The sequence below is a fragment of the Trifolium pratense genome, linkage group LG2 (assembly GCF_020283565.1).
Source record: "Trifolium pratense cultivar HEN17-A07 linkage group LG2, ARS_RC_1.1, whole genome shotgun sequence".
NCBI lineage: Eukaryota > Viridiplantae > Streptophyta > Magnoliopsida > Fabales > Fabaceae > Trifolium > Trifolium pratense.
In genome coordinates, this window is record NC_060060.1 from 682,494 (window position 1) to 706,565 (window position 24,072).

General features: G+C 32.7%; 2 protein-coding genes across 2 annotated transcripts; one reads left to right on the forward strand and one right to left on the reverse strand.

Moving 5' to 3' along the window:
• The first annotated feature begins 1,462 nt into the window (after window positions 1–1,462).
• Window positions 1,463–1,927, forward strand: LOC123908924 (17.9 kDa class II heat shock protein-like). Its single transcript, XM_045959663.1, has one exon. It carries the CDS (start codon window positions 1,463–1,465, stop codon window positions 1,925–1,927), a length of 465 nt encoding a protein of 154 aa, XP_045815619.1.
• Window positions 1,928–2,884: 957 nt separating this feature from the next.
• LOC123908934 lies at window positions 2,885–23,033 on the reverse strand. Its single transcript, XM_045959677.1, has 26 exons — window positions 22,791–23,033; window positions 22,655–22,703; window positions 21,184–21,593; window positions 20,941–21,077; window positions 20,220–20,333; window positions 19,334–19,417; window positions 18,173–18,346; window positions 17,445–17,601; window positions 16,612–16,772; window positions 16,379–16,505; window positions 14,332–16,212; window positions 9,846–10,026; window positions 9,145–9,239; window positions 8,951–9,064; window positions 8,493–8,597; window positions 8,295–8,366; window positions 6,627–6,739; window positions 6,329–6,463; window positions 6,106–6,174; window positions 5,917–6,004; window positions 5,322–5,393; window positions 5,110–5,210; window positions 4,349–4,466; window positions 3,878–3,937; window positions 3,623–3,733; window positions 2,885–3,044 (listed from the first exon to the last, which is right to left on the reverse strand). The coding sequence occupies exons 3-26, from the start codon at window positions 21,493–21,495 to the stop codon at window positions 2,931–2,933; spliced, it is 4,695 nt and encodes a 1,564-aa protein (XP_045815633.1). The 5' UTR covers window positions 21,496–21,593; window positions 22,655–22,703; window positions 22,791–23,033; the 3' UTR covers window positions 2,885–2,930.
• Between the last annotated feature and the right edge of the window lie 1,039 nt (window positions 23,034–24,072).

Sequence of the window (24,072 nt, forward strand, 5' to 3'; positions counted from 1 at the left end):
GACTACACGCCTCCGGTTATTTGTATTTCAGCCATCCGCGCCAACATTTACTACTAATAATCAGGTAATATGTGATTTTAGTCCCCGTAATGTGAACAAATTTGAGTTTTAGTTCCTAAAAAATCTGTCTGTTTTGCCCATGTAAAATTTAATTTCATAAGTTTTAGTTCTTAATGAGATATGTCATAATTTTAGACCGTGACATAGTATGAGTTCAGTGACTTGGCATGACACGTGGATTAGTGTCTTGGCCAGGACACAAAATATATATATATATATATATATATATATATATATATAGGGTTTTGCTAATGTACACCCACTTGTTTTTTAGAAGGTGTGTATTAGCAAGTCATAACTAAAAAGTGGTAACATACACCTTGAGGTGCATGTTGCTAAAACACTCCTTCTAAAAAATAAGTGGGTGTACGTTAGCAACTCCTATAAGCATTTGCTAGAATACACCCACTAATTTTTTAGAAGGTGTGTTTTAGCAACTAATAACTAAAAAGTGATTAAATACACCCTAAGGTGTACGCTGTTAATGCACACCTTCATAAAAATGGGTGGGTGTGTTATACCAAATCCAATATATATATATATATATATATATATATATATATATATATATATATATATATATATATATATATATATATATATATAAAAGTTAAGATCAAATGACACCAACTAGTTTGACACTAAATATTACACCTCTCAATAACTTTTTAACCGATATAAATTTTATAAAATCCACCGCTGGATTGAAAGTTTATATCATATATCATTTGTGTAAAACTTCAGACAAATCCAAAATCATGCTAATGCGACACATAAAAATTAACGGCATAATACTTTTATTAGTTGTAAAGACTATTTTTCACGTATGTGATCTTATATTACATTAGTTCACGTAAAAACATTTAACTTATATTACATTCACGAACTATTGAAATCACATGGAAACATGAAATCGCATGGAAAAAAAAATGTCATAGAATTGAAAAAGTATAATATAAATTCACTGACTTATACAATAAAATGATGAAAAACAGTTTTTAGAAATAGAAGGACAATTTTGTTATTATTATTAAATTTTAATGAAAATTGGGTGTAACTAGATTTTTTTTGGTGTGTGACTAGAAAATTTCATTTATTTTTTAATTTTTTAATTTCTGGCCCAAATTTCATTTATTGTTGTTGAACTCTTATGTAGGGTTTAGGGTTTACCTATTCTCAAAATTCCTTTTCAACAATGGGAACGACTTTTATTTTTTCATTGATGGTAACCTCATCTTCTTCATCGAAGTATTCTTCGTCGCAAACCTCATATTCTTCCTCGAAGTATTCTTCGTCGCAAACCTCATCTTCTTCATCGAAGTATTCTTCGTCGCAAACCTCATATTCTTCGTCACAATATGGAAAAAAGCGATCCCTCAAGAACACCAACCCTAAACCAGCCATGAAGAAGAAGAAGAAAACAAAGATGAACCAAACGGCCCTAACATTGTTCAAACCCAAAGAAGAAGACGACAATGACTATGACTATGACTATGAAGAAGAAGAAGATTATGACTATGATGACTATGATGCAACTAGGGCAAATTTGAAGGAATATCGAGATTCGTACGTGTTGGATATGGACATGGCAGGATTGAAATCTAGGGACATAAAGGTTGAGATTGAAGACGATAACGTCCTTGTGATAAGCGGAGAGAGGAGGAGGGAAGAAGGTGTCAAGTATGTAAGGATGGAGAGAAAGGTTGGTAACTTCATGCGCAAGTTTGTTCTTCCTCATAATGCTAATACTTACGCTGTTTCTGCTGTGTGTAAAGCTGGGTTGCTTAGTGTTACTGTTCAGAAGAAATTGCCTCATTCTAAGCCTAAGAACCCTAATAGAAGAACTATTAAGGTTAGGATTGCTTGAATAATTATGGAGTGTGTGGGTGAATGTGATAATGATCTTTGGTATGGAGGTTAAATATTGTTTTTATTTTTATTTTTTTATCTTTGTTGAGGTAGTTTTGTTTTGATACATTGAGAATTGATTTGTGTTACTATATTTGTTGAGGTATAGTTTTTGTGTACCTGTTGAACTTTGTGAGTTGGTAAATCACATTTTTATAGATACACCCAAGAGCACTAAAATGAGATGATAGGAGTCTCTTCTAACTTAACTAAGGTCTTGAGCATGCAGCAACGCTAAAACTCTTAGGGAACCTTTGCGGTCATTGAGTGAAATCATTTTGAAATTTCACAAAATATATAAAATGGCACAACTTCGTCACGGCACTGTTAGAGTATTAGTTTACTCCCATAAACACGCCGATTCAAATGTGTTTAAAATACACAATTCAGAGATTGTTAAAAGTAAGATTTTTCATTAATTTGATGCAAATTATAATTGCTGTTTGTAAATTTTATTTTTTGGTGAAAAAATTTGAACAAACATGACCGAAATCGTCTGATGTAGCTTCTGATACAGTTACGATGTAGTTGTACATGTGAATGAAAATCACACCACAATTGCAGTACGATGCGATTGCGAAGGCTACCACATCAGCAATACTACAACCAAAATTGCAAATGCAAGCCGCAATTTAAAACCTTGGCAAACAACGGCATACTCTGCTTTAGAAAACCTGCCTCTCTGTTGCTTAGGCCGCAGTTTTCGATTCGTTGTCATCTAAACTAATTTTTGTTGTAGTGCTTATAAGCAAGCTAATCCAATGGCTTATATTTTCATGATAAATAGGGTTGATCCTCCTTGTACCAATAGTCCAATACTGATTTGAACATTTGATGAGTTCATTGAGTTTTTAAAGGTTTTATATATGAAAGAAATTATATATGAACATATACATATTAACAAGTATTATTATTTTTACAAAACAACAAGCATCAAGGAGTTCTTTTGAATGGAACAAGCATCAAGGAGTAGTGATGTTTCCTTGTTTTGCCTTAATTACAAGCTCTTCAGTGGTAACACCAATTATCTCATTAGCTCTTTTCAATCCAACACATTGATATCGTCCTATAGGATCCTGTATTCAAACAAAAACTTCAATTCACTAACAAAAATCAAAATCTTCAAAACAAAATGCTATGTCTTGGATATAATATTAATTGAATTTAATGCAACATTATATTGTTGACAAAAAAATATGGGAAATGTAACTAAACATTGACTCAAGTTGTTAATAAGTTCCCCGTAAGACGAATCGTTCGAGAGAAATCGAGTTCAATTTCTGGTAGGATTAATCTTGGCCAAACTGTACTTACCTCCGTCGAAACTTTGGATTACCATACCCCGTTCTCTGAGAACCATTTAAAAATAAATATGTAAAAATTTATCTTCTCAACACCCTTTTTTTTTATGCTTAACAAGTGCGCCGAGGCTCGGGGGCACTCGTTTGCATGATCCTAAGAATATATACAATGAACACTTTATTACAAGGAAATATCATTTGCCCCTGCAAACATAACTCAGTTGATAGAAATATTATAATACGTAGGTATGGAGTTTGAACTCAGAATTATCTACTTATATATTCACGGATGAAATTCTGGTTACCGGACTACTTGAAAGAAAAAAAGAAAAATGGAAGGAAATATCACTCACCCGAGTGACAATTCCTAACTTCTCAAGTTTGTGAACAGCGTCATCTACATCAAAATTGCATGTCTCATTGAACTCTTCTCTGATTAGTTCTTCACACCCTTGATCCAGTTCCTTAGTTCATATCGTACAAATTCCAATACAAACTTATAATTTTAAACTTCTTAACATATGTAAATTTGTACATGATAGAAAAACTCATAATTTAAATGCTAGGAAACTTGACAAAAAAAATGCTAGGTAAAAGGAAATATTTACCTGTCTTGTAGCTTTTCCCTGTTCCATTAGAATAAAGAATGCAATCATTACCTCTTTCACCTGCACATTATGAATTTTAAATCAGCAAAAAAAAAATTACATGTTTACCTTTTTGCAAAAGTTGTTTTTCCAACAATCTAATCACTAACACTTCTGATCGAAGGTGTGTTCGAGGTTTTTATTACATGTTTGGCTTGAGCAAAATTTGCTTAGCGAAAAATCTAATCACAAATTACTTTAATCTTACAAATTATAAAGAACCTCTATAATGCTAAAACTTCTTTGATCAAAAGTGTTTCTGGTGTTCGATATTTGACACATTAATTACATTCAAGTAATGCATTTTTTCAAATTATTGCTAGTGTTTGACGTGTCAATGTCGTGTCAAATGCATCTGTATCGGTGCTATAGTAAATATAAGTACTAGCTAGTAATAATGGAACAAATCATATGAATCTAGCTAGCACTTACTTCTTGTTGAATGACATCATCACATAAATGGAGAAGTGTACCCTTTCCACTGTCTAGTTGTTTGTCATACATTGACTGTGTTATCATATTCTGATATGCAGCCAAGTTTTGTTGGAACCTATATATAAGAAGTTAAAGAAAATATAAGTCTAGTTATTTTGTTGGTTAAATAGATTCATCAGACACAATTAGTTGCAGAACCCAAAATATTTTGAGAAAAACATCAAAAACATGTTGAATGTGGCAATTAATAATGAATTGGGTATTTTGATTTGCCTAGGTCTCACATCGAGTAGTATGAAATGTTCAATAGAGAAGTGGTTTGGTTCTTCCTCCCTGATAGAGATGTGGTTTGTCGATTATTCAGAAAGGGATACTTACAAAAGGACTAATTGGAAAAGTCGATTAATGTGTTGTAGAGTGCAACCACCGAGTAGGCGGCTCTTCAAAGGCGATGTTTTGGTATGGAGTTGGTAATTATGGGAGTCCAAGTCCCACATCGAGTAGTATAGGGTGCTCGTTGGAGTAATTTAATGGGTTTGGTTCTTCAAGTGCTTGAATACTTACCAATTAGTATCAAGGTCGGCCCAACATATTTAGAGGTCTAAAGCAACTACTTACCGATCGGTATCAAGGATGGTTGCCGATGGCTTGATGAAGTATACTTAGATACTACTTATGATCACAATACTAAATTTTCAATATGATTATTAGAAATTGCAATTCTCAATTGAAATGCAACAAATAATTAACATGCTTACGTGAAATATGTTTTAACACAATAACCACCTATTGTAGAGAGAATAGCACCAATAACCCTCAAATCAGTTGTAGCTGCTTGAAGGGAACTAAGAACAGCTACCTATGAAGGAAAAATTAAACATGTTTAATGAATGAATTAGTTAAGATAAAGTTAGGAAAGAAACAAGAACACTTTGGTTAATAAACTCATTTAGTGTTTGAGAAAACTAACCAACCCAACAATAGCAGTTCCAAGAAACTTCACCCAATCCATTGGTGTCAATCCAGGATTTTTCTTTTCTGGCTGTCAAGTAACAACTAATTATGATCATTCATCGGAGGATAGCTATAATTCCTAATTCGAAATTGCAGTCTGCAATTGAAATTGCTGCCACAATATATATCTTAGAATTGAGCGTTAGGTTAACTCATCCTCTCACGCCCAACACTATTGAGTTTGGGGTGCGAATATAAATGGTGGCCGATGGCCCGACGGTCCAACAAACCGTGAAGGAGACTCTGATACTATCTTAAAATTGAGAGTTAGGTATAACACAACCTTACAAAACCGGCTTATATGATGAGGATTGTCTCTGCTTTATAAACATCTATTCAGATTATTTCTCAACGGATGTGTACTTTTTAACAATAAACAATTTAGAGGTTTCTGCAACCGCAATATTGCGGCCGCATAGACATCATTTTTTGTATTTTGTCTTAATATCAATGTTTGTAGCGTAACGGCAACCACAATTTAGAACCGTGTTATATTAATTAATAAAAGTAAACACAACACAAACATTAGAAATATTTTTGAAGTAACTCACAAGAACTATTTCCATATCAGCCATTGGGATGTTTCTGAAATGCTTCACAAAAATTCCTCTTTCTTGTTTTGAATAGGAACTAGCTCGCCTAAACAAGCAATTATGTTAAACTTAAAGCATTACTTAGATAAGATTAACCTTATGAAGATAAATTAATTAAGCTAATATGGTATTCTATAAATGATGTACCTATAAACAACAATGATCCTATCAAATGTAGGTTCTTGAATTAAGGTCTTGCTTAGCAAAGTACCAGAACTGAAAATTACAACAAATAACCTCTCATTAGTGACAAGTGTGTGTACAATATATTTGGTTATTTTCTTATAAAAAAAAAGAAAAGTGAAGAACCAATTGAACATGAACTAATTAAAGAAACTACAACAAACCATATAGATAGAAATAGGAAGACCTCAATGGCATATTTTCAAGACGTATCCGTTCGTATACATCATCTTGACAATCTTCCGACTTTATGTCATCGTCCTTCTTTGGATCTAACTTCTTACCATGTCTTTTTGATCGTTTCGAAATCAGTTTGTCCAACCTGCAAACACCATATTATGCAAATATTAAGTTTAGTTTATGTAAATGTTTCATATATTTTCAATTGCTAGAGTGATAATACACACACACAAATACACACACAGACAGATAGATAGACAGATAGACAGATAGATCGATAAAGTTCGTTAATTATATAGTATTACCTGAGTTTTTTTAATAGATATGCCCAGAAACGTGCGATGAGCATGTCTACTTTCTCCATTATAAAGTAATCCGTCGTTCGATCAATGCCAATGCCGCGCCGAAATATGACATACTAAAATAATAATTTACTAATTGTAAGAAAACATGTTATTCATAGAAGGAGAAGAGAGAAAGTATACAAGTGTATTTTATTGATGAGTTTAAAATGATACAGGTGAGAAAAGTTAATACAAGTGATTACATCAAGCCTATTTATAAAGTTCTCTTTAGAATTGAGTAAATGGTCTAACTCCACCCTACAAAATTGGCTTGTAAGGTGATGATTGCCTCTACTTTATAAATATATATTCAGGTCATCTCGCAACCGATGTGGGACTTCTTACCACACCCCTCGCATTCAGCACTATTGGGTTTGGGGCGCAGATATAAATGGTGGATGGCCCGATCAGAAACCTTATAGTAGACTGTCCATCGGGTCGTGAAGGAGGCGCTAATGCCATCTTATAATTGAGAGTTAGGCTTAACTCAACCCTACAAACTAGGATCTGATACCAGTTCTGTTTTTTTGCTGTTATCAATGGTATAGTCTTTGTTTTGTTCTTCATGTGCAAGAAGAATAGGTTTATGAAACTCTAGAAAGCAAGCATTTTAATATTGCAATTCTTTGTTGCAAGTGTGTGATTGGATCTTTGTATAATAGGGGGATTTTTAATCCTGTAATTAGAGATTCATGAAGTTGTTATAGTCAAACAAATTGGTTCCTCGATTTTGATCGGAAAAAGCACATTTCAACGTTGTATTTTGGGCCGATTTTCTAAAGTCAAAATGTGAGTCATCTAATCTTGATCTAGCTAATTTCTACAAGTGACTCTTGTATTGGTAAATCTCCATTTTCTTTTATGTTTTTTAACGAGAGTCATTTTGGTCTATAAATATATTAAAGACATTGTCACTATAATCTTCGAATGTTTTAAAATAAAATAAAAAATACACTGAGTGTGTCTTTTATGAGATGGTCATGGTCCATTTTAACTAACAAAAAACACATTAAAGGATAAATTAACTAACTAATAAAAGATATATTCAAGTATCAAACTAATAAAGAAAAGACATATTTGAAGATTTTACAATTTTTATACAATCAAGACTAAAGTAACAGCTACTCAAGTAGTCTGAGTAGTTATTTGTTTGTTAGACTTGATGTATAAGTTAGTTATAGTTGATCTAACTTGGATCAACTAGCTCTATAGATACTCTCAGTGTATTTTTTTTTCTCCACTTTGCATCATTGATTTACTACTATCATCAGATCTTATCTATTTCAACGTGAGACTCTTAACACACCCCTCACGTTTATGATTGGACATCTGAAGCATGATCTGAGTGATCCGATGGTAGTCATGTGGTCCAGCAGGTCTTAGACAAACTCTGATACCACAATAAAATATGGATTGAGTGTAACTCAATCCTTATAAAATTGACTTATAAGGTAAGAATTATCTCTTCTTATAAATTTATGATCAAGTTTATTTTATCTAATGTGAGAGTGTTAAGAATAATAAAAACTATGTATTGAAAAAACTAAGTTCCTAAAACAAAGAGTTAATGAACACTGGCACCAAAAAATCCTTAGCATTCCTAATATTAGATTAGATTTAAAGTATTACCTTATCATGGAAATCTGGAAGGTCATTAAACGGATGTGCTTCAAAATATTTTTTCAAAAGCTTATTGTCAAGCTACATTCAACAAAAATAGAAAACACAAATATTAGCAACTTATAAAAGCACATTAATCAAGCATCAAATTACCTTACATTAATATTACATAACAAAACATAAAAAAAAATTAAAAAAATTGCAAACCTTAGATTCATTAACAGTAATGGGAAGATTCAGAAGATATTGTCCAGAAAGTGCAACATTAATTTCATCATCAGTTGCAATCTTGAAGTTGCTCTTTTTCATGACCTAAGTAAAGAATCAAATGATCTTAAAGCCTTCAATAATGATTTTTTTCTTTCAATCAAGCTCTCAACATTTTGTTCATGTAATCATTAACGTACATTTAATCAAATAATTCTTTGAGTACTTATGGTTTTGTCAATCATAAGTACTCAACAATTTTTAAAATTTTGAAAAATAATTAACCGGAACTAAAACTACGTGGATAATTTGTATGGACCAAAACATGTCAGATTCTAAAATAAATTTGGTAATTTTATAGGGACTGAAAGCATATTTAACCCTGTAAATAAATTTTACAATGGTTATGCATACAAATTGAATTCATTAAATAAACTATAGAAGTATCTCAAATATACCTCAAAAAGGTATCTCAAGAAGTTTTGTTCAAGTACATCAATTTCATGAGAAGTTAAGCCTTGTTGTTCCAACTTTTGGGCCCCAGAAACAGGATCAAACAGTGAATATAGTTGCTGTAGACACAAAAATTCATCAAGTGATTAATTCCAAACATATTTTTCTAGCTATATATGGTAAAGAAAATAATACATACCATCATATCCTCAAACTGTAGAAGGTACCAAGCTCTAATTGTATACTCTATTCTCTTGCAAAGCTTCAAAAACTCTGCTCGATCAGAACTATGCTCTGAAATATATTTCTACTTCTGTTACCAATTTATTGAAAATATATTTGATTGATACAATGTTTTTGTTATAATTTTTTTTTCCACACAAAATTAACTAGATTTTTTTTTTGTTGTCAAGTAGGCTAGTAACTAGAATTTCATTTTGTAGGATGAAATAATGAGAGTACGAGGGTTCGAACTCCGGTTCCTACATATTACATGCAATGTTCCTACCAACGAGTTAGCTATGGTCACAGGGACAAAACTATAGTATTTCTTAATTTGTGTTTAATGTGCTAAATTGACATATATTTTGAGATGGAATGAGTAAAATTCTCAGTAGCATAGACACTTCTTATCAAAGGTATATATCCTATCTGACACCGACACGACATTGGTATATGTGATTATATTCAATAATGTCATATTTGGTTTACTTGCATGTGCCAATGTGTAATATCCAACATGTCAGTATTCGACACCGACACAAACATTACATAAATTAATTTTTGTCAAATTATTACCGGTATTGACATGCCGGTGTCGTGTCCAGATTCTGTGAATGTGTTTGTGCTTGCAAAATGTAATATCTAGAGGAAAAAAAGAAGTATAGATCAGAGACATACTAATAAGATTGGCCAATGTCATGAAGAGCTTAGGTTTCAAAATTGGTATGACGGATTCACGTTCTATTCGAATCACTTCTTTATTTCTGTCTTCTGCACTTTTTTTGGCAACTTCTTCAAAATTTGAATGTTCCATTTTTCTTTCAACTCCAATGATTTGTCTCAAAATGTGAAAGATGAATTAATGATATAGCTTAAGGTATAGAATTATATGCTTAAGATATAGGATCTATGTAACTTGAATGAAATAAAGTGGTTATTCACAAACAAGTTACAACAAACAACACATCATGGAATTAGATTCTTGCTTTGCGGAAAATGAACAAAAGATGCCTCACCACATGCAAAAGAAAATATGGTTTGATTTATTCAAAGTTATTTTTATATTCTTAAAATAGATTGATTAATGTTTGATAGTGTTTTTTTGATATTTTAGAAACAATAATAAGCTGCCTTCTAAGACAAACCATGCATAAATGTTAGACGGATCCAGAAACTTATCACACATGAGCCAAAAAATAGTAAACAATAAAATAAATATATTTACTCATAGAGATTATTTTTGTTTACATTGTCCATATAATGGTTTGATAATTCAACACCCACCTTTTTCCTTTTTTATACTCCACATTATCCTCTCTCTCTTCCATCTAATAATTCAATATTCATTCAACTTTTGTTCACTACAATATTTTTGTTTAATAAAATTCAACACCCTACCACACCACTTTTATTTCATATTCTTATTTTCTTTTATTTTTTTTGTTTTTGTGATTATATATTAATAACAATTATCGATTGAAATTAAAATAAAATAATTAATTTTATTTTTTTCCTAATTTAATAATTTATTCGAATTTATAGTTTTCCTAATTAATAATAATTATCTTGCGACACATAAAGATTAACGACATATAAAAAAGACACAAACTGTTAATTTTGATGTATCTCAATAGCATATCAAATGATTTTGGATTTGTATGAAATTTTACAGAGATAATCTATATGATATAAACTTTCAATCCAACGGTGAATTTTATAAAATTTATATCGGTTAAAACGTTATTGATATGTGTAACATGTAATGAAGACAATTAGTGAGGGTATTCTAGAAGCTTGTGAGTCAGCAAATCAGATGGAGGACTACAAAGTACTCCCTCTTGTCTCGAATATAAGCAACAAAACAAAAAAAATTGAAAGTCTCAAATATAAGCAAAAGTCTACCACATTTATTATGTTTATTATCAATATTTCATGTTTACCCTTAATGATTACAGCGTTTTCACAGTTTTCAACAAAAGATAAGGATAAAAGTGGAAATGTGGTAGTTTTTTCTCATGATTCAATGCATTTTATCCACTTTCTTAAAATGTGTTTTTTTTTTTTTTGCTTATATACAAGACTAGAGGGAGTACGCATGAAAGCAATACCGTTAGCAATAACACGGATATGATTGGGCCACGCAAAGGAGTGAGGTCACACAGGCCCAATTGCATGTTGAAGGACTTGTGAAGAAATTAACAGCTATATAATAAGTGTTAGGGGTATTTTTGTTGGTTATGTGTAATTTGAGTAAAGTTGTAACTTATTCTCCCTCAAAACTCTCTTATTTTGCACATGTATGATTGTGTGATCGTTTTCTCTAACCGTTCATCTTGGTTGGAGATTCCGGATCTACAATCCTTGCTTATCGTTTAATACAATATGCTATTTCTTTTCTTCATCCTTACTTAGTTCGTTTCATAACATTTGGTATCAAACTAGTTGGAGTTGCTAACTTACTCACACCTAAAAACATGTGGGAGTAAGTTAGCAAGCCTACTTCCACTATATATCGACCAAAAAACCAATTCAATCTATTAAGATATGTTTTAAATAAAAAGATAAATTTGTAAATTCTATTTCATTCTATTTTTTAAACAAAATATTAGGAACATATGTTTCCTTAATTTTAGTAAATGTGTCACATACAATTCCTTATTTTTAGTAAATATCATCACCATCTTCCACCACATGCTCCTTTCTGATTTTTTTCAAAGGTATCTCCTCACATTAACAACATTACAACAATGTTGTTTCTGCCATTGTTAATGCTTGGTGACATACACAAAATCTTGTGTTAGCATGTTTATAGAAGCTACCACGTCCACCAAATCCTGCGTTAACTTGCTTATACTAATTTCACCAAAATGGAAAAATGAAAAATTAATTAACCAACATTGTATTGGGAAAAAAAATCCAGTAAATAAAATGATAAAGCTATAAAACAAAGACGAGTAGAAAATAAGGTTTCAGATTAGATTTTCAAACTAACATGGTACAAACTAACATGTCTAGAAACAATTTCGTAATTTTGTTTTATTTTAAAAAAACAAATTTGTTCAAATTTACCACAATCTCCTTTATTTAAAGTAGTCATTTTTAAAAAAAATTGGATTTTTGGTAAAAAAAAAAACAAGTGGGAGTAGGCTTGCTAACTTACTCCCACATGTTTTTAGGTGGAAGTAAGTTAGCAACCCTCATATATATATATATATATATATATATATATATATATATATTAAAGTGTCTTTCATTTGAGGTATTAAATTCGTCATTTATATTTTAAAACTTTAACATTTTAAGTAAAACAATACAGTTTTAATTTTTCCTTACCAAAAAAAAAATACAGTTTTAATTTTCTTTTTTTTTTTTTTTGTAATAAAAGGGGCCTAAGCCCAACTAAAAGAAAATTACAGGGTGATTAAACGGGGGAAAGATACACCCCGACAATCATCAGCAAGAACCTGAATCAACTCTGGAGGAGGATGATCATAAACTATCGAGTCCACGAGGGACATACAACCTATATTCGCTAAAATATCCGCACACCGATTTGCTTCTCGATATACATGAATAATCTTAACATTCCACGAGTAGTTCAACAATTCTTTAATCTTCTTAATTAAACTCCAACCAGCAGCACTGCCTAATTTTCCTTCTTGTAAACTACACACCACTACTTTTGAATCTAATTGAACCTCCAAGTGAATACAGTTTTAATTTTTACCAAGTAACTAAATGTTAAACCATTTAATTTGTGACTCGAGTTAACCTTTTAAGTATTAAATAGTGTGAAGTTAAACCCTTGAGAATAAAGAAAGTTAATGAAATAGATTAATATATAAAAAAAAAAGTTAATTAAATCAGCACTGCTATTTGGTATGGACGGTCAACAAACGAAATGCAAGAATGCGTGAGTTGCAACTTGCACGCGCCCTGTCCCACATAATTACTAAATCATGCTTTTTAGGTTTTTGTAAATAATAAATAAAATAAAATAAAAGTTACTCCTTGAAAAGAAAGTAAGAAACCGCCCCACCAATTCTTAAGCTTCCACACAATTCTTAAACTTCCACACATAATCTTCTCTACTATTTCTGTAAGTTGTATATGAATCAATAATTTCAGCAAAATTTTGCATTATGAATCACTAATTTCAGCATCTCTCTTTTACTTGTTCAACAATCATAGTGTCAGATTCCGTCTCCACCGGGGAAATTGGTCACCAGAATTCAAAATTGCATCGTTGAGAAAGTCTACAGTATCTCCCTTCTCCACAAACGAAGACAACAAGACCAAGCAAGGAGTTTGTCTTTTGAGTGAAGCTCCACACTTGAAAGCTTTAACAGGTAGATATTGAAACCAGAAAATCAAAATAAAATAAAATAAATGGATAGATTGTTAAGAGTGAAATTCCAGAAACATGAAATTGATATCTCACAATTATGGAACTACTCAGAATAATTTTGATATGTTGTATCGGCAGAGAGAAGGAGTTACTTGTTTTCCCAATTTCTTGCGTTAAAGATGGGAGCCGAAATTCAATGGGAACCAAAAAATCGTTAAGTGCCACATCATTCTCACTTTTCTTGCATTGACTATTTCGTACAAACAAGCATTTTCCTAATTAAATAGATAAAGAGAAAATCCTAACAAAAAGCCAATTCACATACTTGTTAAATTAAATGACCAACTTTAAAAACAAATGACATACGTGAAATTTAAATCAAAATTAAAGAACATCTGAAATCTAATTGAGAAAACTTTGATAACATGTCATTGATAAAATGCCAAAAGTTCTAAAACTCAATTTCGTTGCTACCAATACCATCAATCACAACTAAAGTCGAATTTTCGGAAAAATAAAGATAACTCAAAATAGAGGCACCGGCCTCCAGAATTTCTTAACTTCCAAAATTATTAAGGAATGTCTCTCTGAAAACAGGGAAAATAAATAAAAAAATAAGAATAAAATATGTAATTGACTAACAACCTGAAATTCTTGAAGCTTATCTTAATCCCTTCTCTTGGCTTCTTTCCTTCCTATCTAATATCTAGATAGATTTGTACATGGTGTTGTTGGTATAGGTATGTACAGAAACCTTCTCATCTAAGGGTATGTAATACCCGGGTTTCGCATAATGCGAAAATTTTGCATTCATTACCGGTTCCATGACGACCTTATATACGGCTTTCCCATTGGATCATGTAATGCAGAATTCGGATGTTGCAAATTCACCCATGTCATGTCATCAGGCACCAGTCCACTAGACGCCGCCTCGCGTCCAGTGAAGTAATCTAATGGATTGGAAGCCTGCGGTGGTAAAGCAGCTGCAGGATTCATCCTGATAGTGCCTGCATCTACTCCAAAAGTTCTTGGTGCAAGAAACTGGTCAGGATTTCTGATTGAATCATAAGAGCTACCAGGACGTAATTGGTTATGCTGTGATAGGATATTAAATAAGCCTTGATCAGTGTTAGCTCCGGTGCCAACACTTTGACTTGAAAGACTGCTGCCAACAGGTCCATTCCAGCCACCGCGAACTTGGTGGTTAGATGGGGGCCAATGATGACCAATAAAATTACCGGTATTCAAGTGAGATTGGGATGGCGCTGCCATGTAACCAGTATTAGCAGCCCAATCAGTTACATTTACTGCAGCCAATGAATCTGGCCTAGGAATGAATGGATCTTGCCGAGGGATGAATGGATCTTGCCGGGGGATGAATGGATCTTGGCTGGGGATTAAGTACCTTCCTCCTGCATTGGAATGAATATTCTGTGACATACTATCTGGCATGTAAACCTCAGTAGCTCTACTCTGTCCCGGGTCCAATGTCAACGACATTTGCAAGGGCTCCTTGAAATGACCAGAACATTGACCATCGCTCATCATAACATTGTTTGAAGTCTGGAAATCCAACGGGGCTCCTTTTTGTTCATGATATGGTAACAACCCTTCTCCATTGAATAGAGAGTGAATTAAGGCACCTCGATCCTGGCTTTCGTAAGAACTGAAGGAGGTCCCATTGTCCAAATGCTCATGTAACAACTCTTTACCTGTCTCTTCTTGATGCAAATCATCAGCTTCAAGATCGATCACATGGTTTAAATGATCTTCGTTCACTTGAGAGTTAGAGAGTGATAATCGATTGGCTGTGTACTTGTGAGTCACAGCAGTGTCATAGTATGAATGTGGCATTTCAACTGATTGCCAGACATCACTTCCAGAAGTGAAAGGCACTCCTTCATCAGTAGAAACATCCTGAGTGTTCATATTCTTTGGATACTTGTCTTTATCCGGTGAGGTATCATCCGATTTTGTTAAAACAATATTCTTTTCTGAATCCGCTTTCATTCGATTGAAACCATCGTCACAATCACAACTAGAGAAAGAATTATGTGAGGGCCGGATCTCTGGAGCCCTAACAACAGAATCCTCATAAACTTTCAAGTTAGATTGATCATTTAGACCACTTACATCCTCCACCACATTCTGAAACTCATCCCCCAAGCTCATGTTATGCTCATCTTGATCCTGAAGTCCGCTCCCTGAGCTCACATCTTCATTCTGATTCTCTAATGGGCCTATGTTATCCTCATCTTGATCTTGAAGTTCGCTCCCTGAGCTCACATCTTCATTCTGATCCTCTATTGGGCCTATGTTATACTTATCTTGATCTTGAAGTTCGCTCCCTAAGCTCACATCTTCATTCTGATCCTCTATTGGGCTTATATTATCCTTATCTTGATCCTGAAGTTCGGTCCCTGAGCTCACATCTTCATTCTGATCCTCTATTGGGCTCATATTATCCTTATCATGATCCTGAAGTTCGCTCCTTGAGCTCACATCTTCATTCTGATCCTCTATTGGGCCTATATTATCCTCATCTTGATCATGAAGTTCGCGCCCTGGGCACACATCGTCATTCTGATCCTCTGCGGGGCTTAGATTATCCTCATTCTGATCCCTAGGTTCGCCCCCCAAGCTCATGGCCTCGTCCTGATCCTGAAGCTCCCTCCCCAAGCTCACATTACCCTCTTCCTGAAGGACAAAATATAATATGAGATGTTTTAACAGAACCATTATGAGAAAATGCCTATTATTATGTGAGCAAGGATCTTTTAGGAATTCGAGAAACAGATTAAGGGTATGCAATTCAATCCTAGGAAATTATGAAGGACTGTCAGAAGGAAACGCCACTACAAACCTCAAAGATTGGAGCTGATTTGCCCTTCATCTCTTCCACCAAAGAATTCCTCATTGCATCTCTTTGTATCTGTCTCTGCATCCAGTTCGCATATGCCACAGGGAGGTCTTTGATCACCAATTGCAACCTACAAAAATAAAATATGAATGAGCAATGATGATGATAAGTTTAAGAACGTAAAGTGTTCAATGATAACAATATAACAAAAAGATAGCGCTGAAAATCTCACTAACCAATGCTCGTGCAATTTCTTCTGTTCTTCTTTGACAAACACTTTGTATGGCTGGACATGAATGTTATTGAGGTTGCCCAAAACACGGTTAAGAGACTTAGATTGGATGCTTTTACCAGACTGCTTCATATTCTTAACAAGTTCATGCTGCTGCCTGCTAATCTGATATGCATAAAGGAAACAATTAGCAAATGCCCTAGCAAAATATTAAAGATTTTACCAGACTGCTTCATATTCTTAACAAGTTCAAGTTATGTGCTTAGATGGAAGAACTGGTGAAAACAATATTGTTTTATCAAAATCTGGTGAAATTTCAGTGAATAAATACTAATGATGTTTTTTGGTCAAAAATAAATAAATACTCGGGATGTTTTTATCGGCGTAGCATTCAAAGTACGGGAAACCCTAGTATCAGTTATATCAGCGTACCATTGTCACGTAGAAGATCACTCACATGATCACGGAGATGCCATAGAACACAGAAATTTTCTGTTTTTCTCATTAAATTTATATAAACATGAGGGTATTATAATAGCCTATGGCCTAGAAGGAAAATGAATTTTTTTAAAACACTAGTTATCTGGTTATATAAATCCATATATGTAGTGGTTTCATTTCAGGGCTGACTCTCCAATATGTCAGCTGAAGTCTAGCAAAATATTTCTATTTTTCAACATTAATTTCCAATTATTGAGAATCAACCATTATCCCTCTATAATTACTACCACGGATATCAGTTCCAGCTACCATACTTTTATTTTTTTTTGCAAACTCTGCCATAATATTTCTCCCAGCCAATTCAGAATTACTCAGATACAAGGGGGAATGCCTGACCTTGATACATGACATGTATTTGTCGCCATCGATAAAATGAATGTTACGCTTGAGTACTTTGTCTGCTTTCTTGGGCTTTCCTCCCTTAATGTGCATACCATCTGAAGCAAGCATCAAATTTCTGGATTTACATTTCACGATGCCTTTTTCAACCACCCTGCCAAAAATTATTTCATTAACAGTAATATTAAACATTAAAAAGTTAAATGTTGATTATAGTATGCAAGAGAAATATAGTTTATAACACAGTTAAGCACCAAGAACGAGATATAAATCAAAATAACACGAAAAAAGACATTCAACAAGAAATATAAATTCGGCCAAGATTACATTATGCCTGCCATGTAAACCAAGTTATCACAGCAAAAAAATTTTAATTGACCACAGTAACCAGTTTCAAGATCTTCAGAGGTGAGAGTTTCGGGAACCAACTTGAAAAAGTGGAAAGTTTTCCCCTGCAAAGTTCAATTATATAAGCAAAAATTCTACTAATCTTATTAAGCAATCTTTATCCAAGTATAGATATCTCGAATTTCTATATCACGGCTTCACCAGAAAGATTTTTACCACTGCTTGAGATATTTGAAATAAAAGTAATGAGAAACTAAAAACAACTATGATGACAAAAACATGTAAATTTCACCAGGTTCATAGTTTAACCCTCAACGATATAGCTGACTAAGAAACTATAAATAAATAATCTTGCAGGTTACAAAATCACTACTTACTTTCTCTGAAGTTTATCATCCTTTCTCAATGAAGAAATTAGGTAGTCACTACTACATGTTTTCTCCTCTGTATCCCACGAACATGACTCAGATGTCACTGTGACATTCCCATCATGATCATAAACTTTAGATGCATTCACATTTAAGGGCATTCTCTTCTGAGCATGCTTTGGTCTGCACAACCCAAACAACATATGACATTAACGACTGCCACTAAAATTCAAGTTAAATTTGCAGAACCTAATTCAATTTCAATAGTCAACGTCAATTAAGTTTGTGCATTGCTTGCATTGCTATAACATAATTTCTTATATACTAGCAATAACTACATATTTTTATTTTTAGAACTGAGAAACAGTTTAATACCAAAATTGAAAGAAAGTATATACTTACGTTTAAACAGTTATATAGGTTTCTATCAGTAGAAATATGCAATGCACTTTAGCAGACTCATTATCAACTTATTGAGATAGTAGTCAAGCAGAAAACGTAATGGAAAAGTCCCATTTGATCAGAGACATCAGAGATAATATTTCTAGGATTTCACTGTCTCAGATTTGAAGTAATATGACGGCATGAGTTATTATGCATAAGGAATAAATTATGCATGGTGCATAAACAAATCTCCACCATCAAATTGAATCTAACAAATCTCCAAACGCACCATTTCCCACCCCCAAATCAACAACAGCAACCCCTGAACGTCATCAAATTGCTTCGTAGTTAGTTTTAAACTAAAATCATGCCAAAACCATTTTTTCTGTGGAATGGTTTCACATTAGATGTATTTAATCATGCCAAAACCATTTTTACTGTGGAATGGTTTCAGAGGGTTGTAATCCAAAACCATTTTGTTGTGGAATGGTTTTGTGTGTTATTTATGCATGGTGCATCAGGAATTCATCTATGCACCATAACCGCTCCCTAATATGACATACCAAAATATCAACAAAATTAATCATATGGTGTCTATCATATATCCCAGTTGTGTTCTCCCTAGCTTGTATAACGGTTAGCTTTCATTTATATTGAAGAAGTGCAAGTAGTGGAAGAACAAAGTAAAGGCATCATTTTAATGAAAAGAATTATTGAATATGCCCTGTCCTAAAAAATTTATGTGTTGTGCACACTATGTAGATTGCAAGTCGTCCAGGGTACAACCTCCACATCTTCTGCAAAAGTTCCTTTTCTGGATCTCTGCAGCTTTGCCACCTCTCCTTCAGCTTAGATAGAAATCCTATCATACTGCAAAATAAAACAATGGCTGTTATTATGATATAAAAATATTGGATAATTAGAGTAGTTAAGAGTTAGCAAGTTGATATGTTTGTGTTAGTAAGCCGCCTATTAAACATGTATATGTCAGGCGCCGTCCCAAATTTAATTAGGCCCAATTGTAAATATTAGTATGTGTTGTGTTTAAATAAAATAAGGATGACTGATATTAAACATCAGGTGTCATTTGGTGTGGTTTGGGAGAGACTAGGCTCTCGAATTCATAGAGGCGTGGTTATTTATGTTTGTTTCTGTGTTTGTCTGTAACTGTAAGGCAGTTTGTAACTTGAGTAACTACCCTGTTGGAGTTAATAACAGCAGGCTATCAATGAAGAGTGCAGAATTCATATTCACTCTTATCCCTATTTATCCCGTGTATATTCTGCCTCTTAACAGTTTGTTAGGTAGTTGTTAAGGTTGTTAATTTGGTTATTCTTAGGAAGTCTTTAAATAGCCCTCAATTGGTAGAGGGGAAAGATAGTTTTGAATAATTAAATTGTGACTAGAGAATTATCTAGTAGGAAATGAGAGTGATCCTTTGGGGTAGCCTTGAGTGCAAGGTTATCATCTTCATTGTATACCTTTCGAATTCTTCTTGTCTCAACTTTGTTGATCAATATTTATTCTAGTTAAAAACATTCTCTTGTTTATTCAATTATGCCTAATTTTGGGAATTCTTTCCATATACCAAAAGAAAGGTTCTTAACAATGACAATACTACATTGTAAGTACAATGCAAAAAATATACAAGTTGGGGATGTACAGTGCTTACTCATTATGATAATTATGCAACTGTGTGTAGTATGCTCTCTTCTCAGACTTCAGATGCTGTTCACGGTCAACAATTATATCTGGATGAAGATTGCCGGAACAAACTGAAGCACCCCTGCAATTGTATAAATTATATAAATACATTTATGATTCTGATAAAGATAAGATTTCAAAGAATAATCAGCAAACTGTGCAAATTATGATGCGTTTTCGATAATGCTTTGATAACACTAAAGGCGAAAGAAAAGACTATTGCTGAGATTGAGATATGATATAACCATAACATAAAATATTGATAGGTAATCATAATCCAGAGGAGCATATAACTAGTAGATAAATAAACATAAGCCGTAATTTGCAAGAATAGAAACTAAGAAAATGAACAGTTGAGATTTCAACCAAATTAGGCCCTTCCTTCATGTTAGGAAGTCGAGAAATTTTTATATGCAACAAAAAGAGGACTAGATAACTGGTCAATGGGTTGTAAGATATGATTAAAACAAGATTGAATTTCCAATATTATGCAGCAGAATTAGTGGGTGATCAATAAATGCAATTAGTAATGCTTTCCAACTCAACCCAAAAGCTAATCACGAGCAGTTAACTCAACACAACATGAAATCAATAACTACTTAGCAGTAATCTAATATAAGAAATAGTCACATCAAGAGTAGTAAGCACACAATGTCCATAATGAGAAAAATAAAGGAATGATATCTTGCCAATTCAAAAAGGGGTTTCCAAAGTCAAAGTCAGTCCCAGCTAGCAAATCTTCCACGACTTTATGTGGCTCTATGCCTTGAGGGAGAAAATTCATAAGAAGGTTTCTCTCATTTTCTGAAAGATGGGTAGTCCAAACCTGCCAATTTCCGAAAGTTTTATAAGAGATGGTTTAGGCATAAATCCAGGACCAAATAAAAAAATTGAGCTTGCAAACAACAGTCTGTGACCACTATTCTATCTACCTCACACGAAAGCACTTCACTTAAATTATCCAAGTCAAAAATTTCTTGAGGCACTGTAAACACGTCTGCTAAGACTTTATGATCTTTAGAAACATAATTGACAAACGGTTTCATTTGTCTCCAACTGATACCAATTTGTTCCCGCTTGGCAACAACTGTTTTCCGGTTGTTATCCCATTCAACAGAGATGTGGGATCTCATGCCATTTTGAACTAGACCCGGATTCATTCTTTTAGTTCTGTGTTGCTCTTTAGAACCATAACCGACAATGCTTGCCCCATTTACTCGTTTCCTCCTCTGATCAGCAGCCATTGACACGAGGCAATAACGTTTCAACAGAACATTACACAAATATGAAGAAAAACAATATCTTCTTCACTTCCAACGAAAATCTTTGATACATATGCAACCTGCCAAGCACCGTACAAAAACAATGTCAATGCTACCCTAAAATTTCAAATCCAAGTTCCAATGTCCAGATAAGTTGAATATGACTTTCACTACACAAATTGTATCTTCATTCTTTAACAAATATAATAGCTTCACTAAAGGTCTGATCAAGTAGATCACAGAGCTTACATCAGACAACAGTAAACAACAACAACCCAATTGATTGTATTTCTATTTTCGGGTTAAACGCACAACATTTGTGAGTGTCTCTAAACAGAAGCAATGAAATCCAGTTATCAGTTATTTTAACATCCCATACGTATGAAAGATAAAAAAACCAACATAAAAAATAAACAATTTCATCATACATACATGCAACCATTTAAAAAAGTTTCTAAATTTATTTCTTTTACTTTTAGTTTCCCATAGATTCCGTCCATCTGTAATCCTATTCAAGACGTGTCGAGCACTAAATGTGGATCCCTCATATACCAGCTGAAATTCAAACATTGATTCATCATGTTGTGGGAGTCTAACCCCTTCTCCTAAACCAAACCCCGTCGATAAAGTTTCTACATTATTATTTTTTTTTTTTGTTACAAGGCTAAAAGAAAACAAAACAAAAACAAAAGAAAGTTTCTACATTTATAGCTATAAGTACTTAAACATACACATCAAAAACCAAATCCCTCATACACATCAAAAATTAAACATAAACTTAAAAATATTCCTTTTAATCACACGTTTCCACAGTAATAAGTATAAGTACTATTAGAGAAAAAATTAACCAAGTAAATTATAATTCATTAACAATTTCAACTCAAAAGTCAAAACAGCACTATTCAAACATTCAAATAAGTGAATAACCATATGAAACAAAATCATTACTCAATAATACTACCATAAGAAGATTTTTAAAAAAAAAAAAAAAACTCAAATACGAAATTTAAATTTAAAATTACAATTACAACGAATAATTGACAATAAAAAAAATAAAATACAAAATCAAGACTTGGACAATAAATTTTGACTCTAAGGATTTGGAGCAATGAAACCCTAAATTAAAAATAAAAATAATTACCTATAAATTTGTTAATTTAGCAACTTGAGAGTGAAACAAGAAGTTTAATCTGTGGAATTAATCGAATAAAATGAAATTAATAAGAAAAATAATAATGAAAATAATTAGGAGAAAAATTGGAAAATTAAGAATAAACCTTGAAAAGAAGAGTGCGATGATGGATAAGAGAGAAAGCGTTGCGTTGAGAAGAAGACGAAGACGAAGAAATGGAATCAAGAGAGAGAATGAATGGATGAATCGGACGACTGTGGTTTCTTCTACAAACCGTTATTTTTGCCATTGATTATTACAAATAAGCTTCGGCTTGTTTGGCTTGGCTTGGCTTGGCGGCTGAAGCTTTCACACGTGTGACTGTGTGTGTGTACTTTGTTCAAGTGGTAAGAGAAGAAGATTATGTGGTTAACGTTATTTATAAAAATTTATTTCTTTTTTGTCAAAAAAAAGTTATTTCTTTTATTTTTATTTTTTGTTTATTTGTGTGATGATGAATTTAGATAGAGCAATTTAAATTATTATTGTTGTTTATTATTTATGTGAGACTTTAACATTTCTGGTCAACTGGTTTGAATCTAGTAAGGTGGGGTTAGTAGTGGTGGTATAGTTGTTGATAAATATAGAAAGATAGATGTTGATTTATGTGAATAGGATGAGAGAAGGTGGAAAAAAATTAAGAGAGAAATGTGGAATTTTAAAGAGTTGTAAAATATTTTTAAATAATTATTTAATAAAAATTTATTAATTTGTCATGTCATGTTAAGAAATGAGAGGTGAAGTGGTATGACGTCACAGAAAACATATTTGATATTGGTTAACGGTGTAAAATTATTTTACATCAATGTATATTCATTTTTCTCAATGTTAAAATGAGTAAAAGACGATACTTGGAATTTGAGAGAAAAAAATAGTAAAATTAGTTAAGGGTTAGGAGGTAAAAATCAAGAAAAATTTAGAGGATCTCTTATCGAACGGGGTGGAATAGATAGCAAAATGTATGGTATTATAATACATTTTTAAAATCTATAGTTTAAAAAAAATATTGTATTCAGATAAGTATACAGTAACAATCTTTATTTATATGTATAGAGTGAGATTTTATCTTACTTATCATGGATATCATTTACGGTGTTTGTTAGATGAGTCTAATTGGCATCCATAATCAAGTATCTTATGGTGCAACTGTTGAAACTAATAACTCGATGCGACCTCAATAGGTGACAAAAGATGTTGACAACGGTAATAGAGTTGTGTAAAAAACAAATGTGATGGAGTTAGACTAAAAAATTTGGTGGGTAATATAAAAATTATAATTTTTAAGTTAAATAAAAATATTGAATTGTAATAAGCAAATATTTGATCATCAAAAATTAAAACTACAAACTTAAAATATCATAAAATGATGCATTATGAGTTGAGTGCGA

What these genes read in the sequence shown, in the direction of transcription:
- LOC123908924 (XM_045959663.1), top strand. Translation starts at nt 1,463, where the DNA reads ATGAAGAAGAAGAAGAAAACAAAGATGAACCAAACGGCCCTAACATTG.
- LOC123908934 (XM_045959677.1), bottom strand. Translation starts at nt 21,495, where the DNA reads ATGGCTGCTGATCAGAGGAGGAAACGAGTAAATGGGGCAAGCATTGTC. An exon ending in TATCTATTAAAAAAACTCAG is followed by an intron (nt 6,464 to 6,626) that starts GTAATACTATAT and finishes TGGTGTTTGCAG; the next exon opens with GTTGGACAAACTGATTTCGA. An exon ending in AGGGAAAAGCTACAAGACAG is followed by an intron (nt 3,734 to 3,877) that starts GTAAATATTTCC and finishes ATATGAACTAAG; the next exon opens with GAACTGGATCAAGGGTGTGA.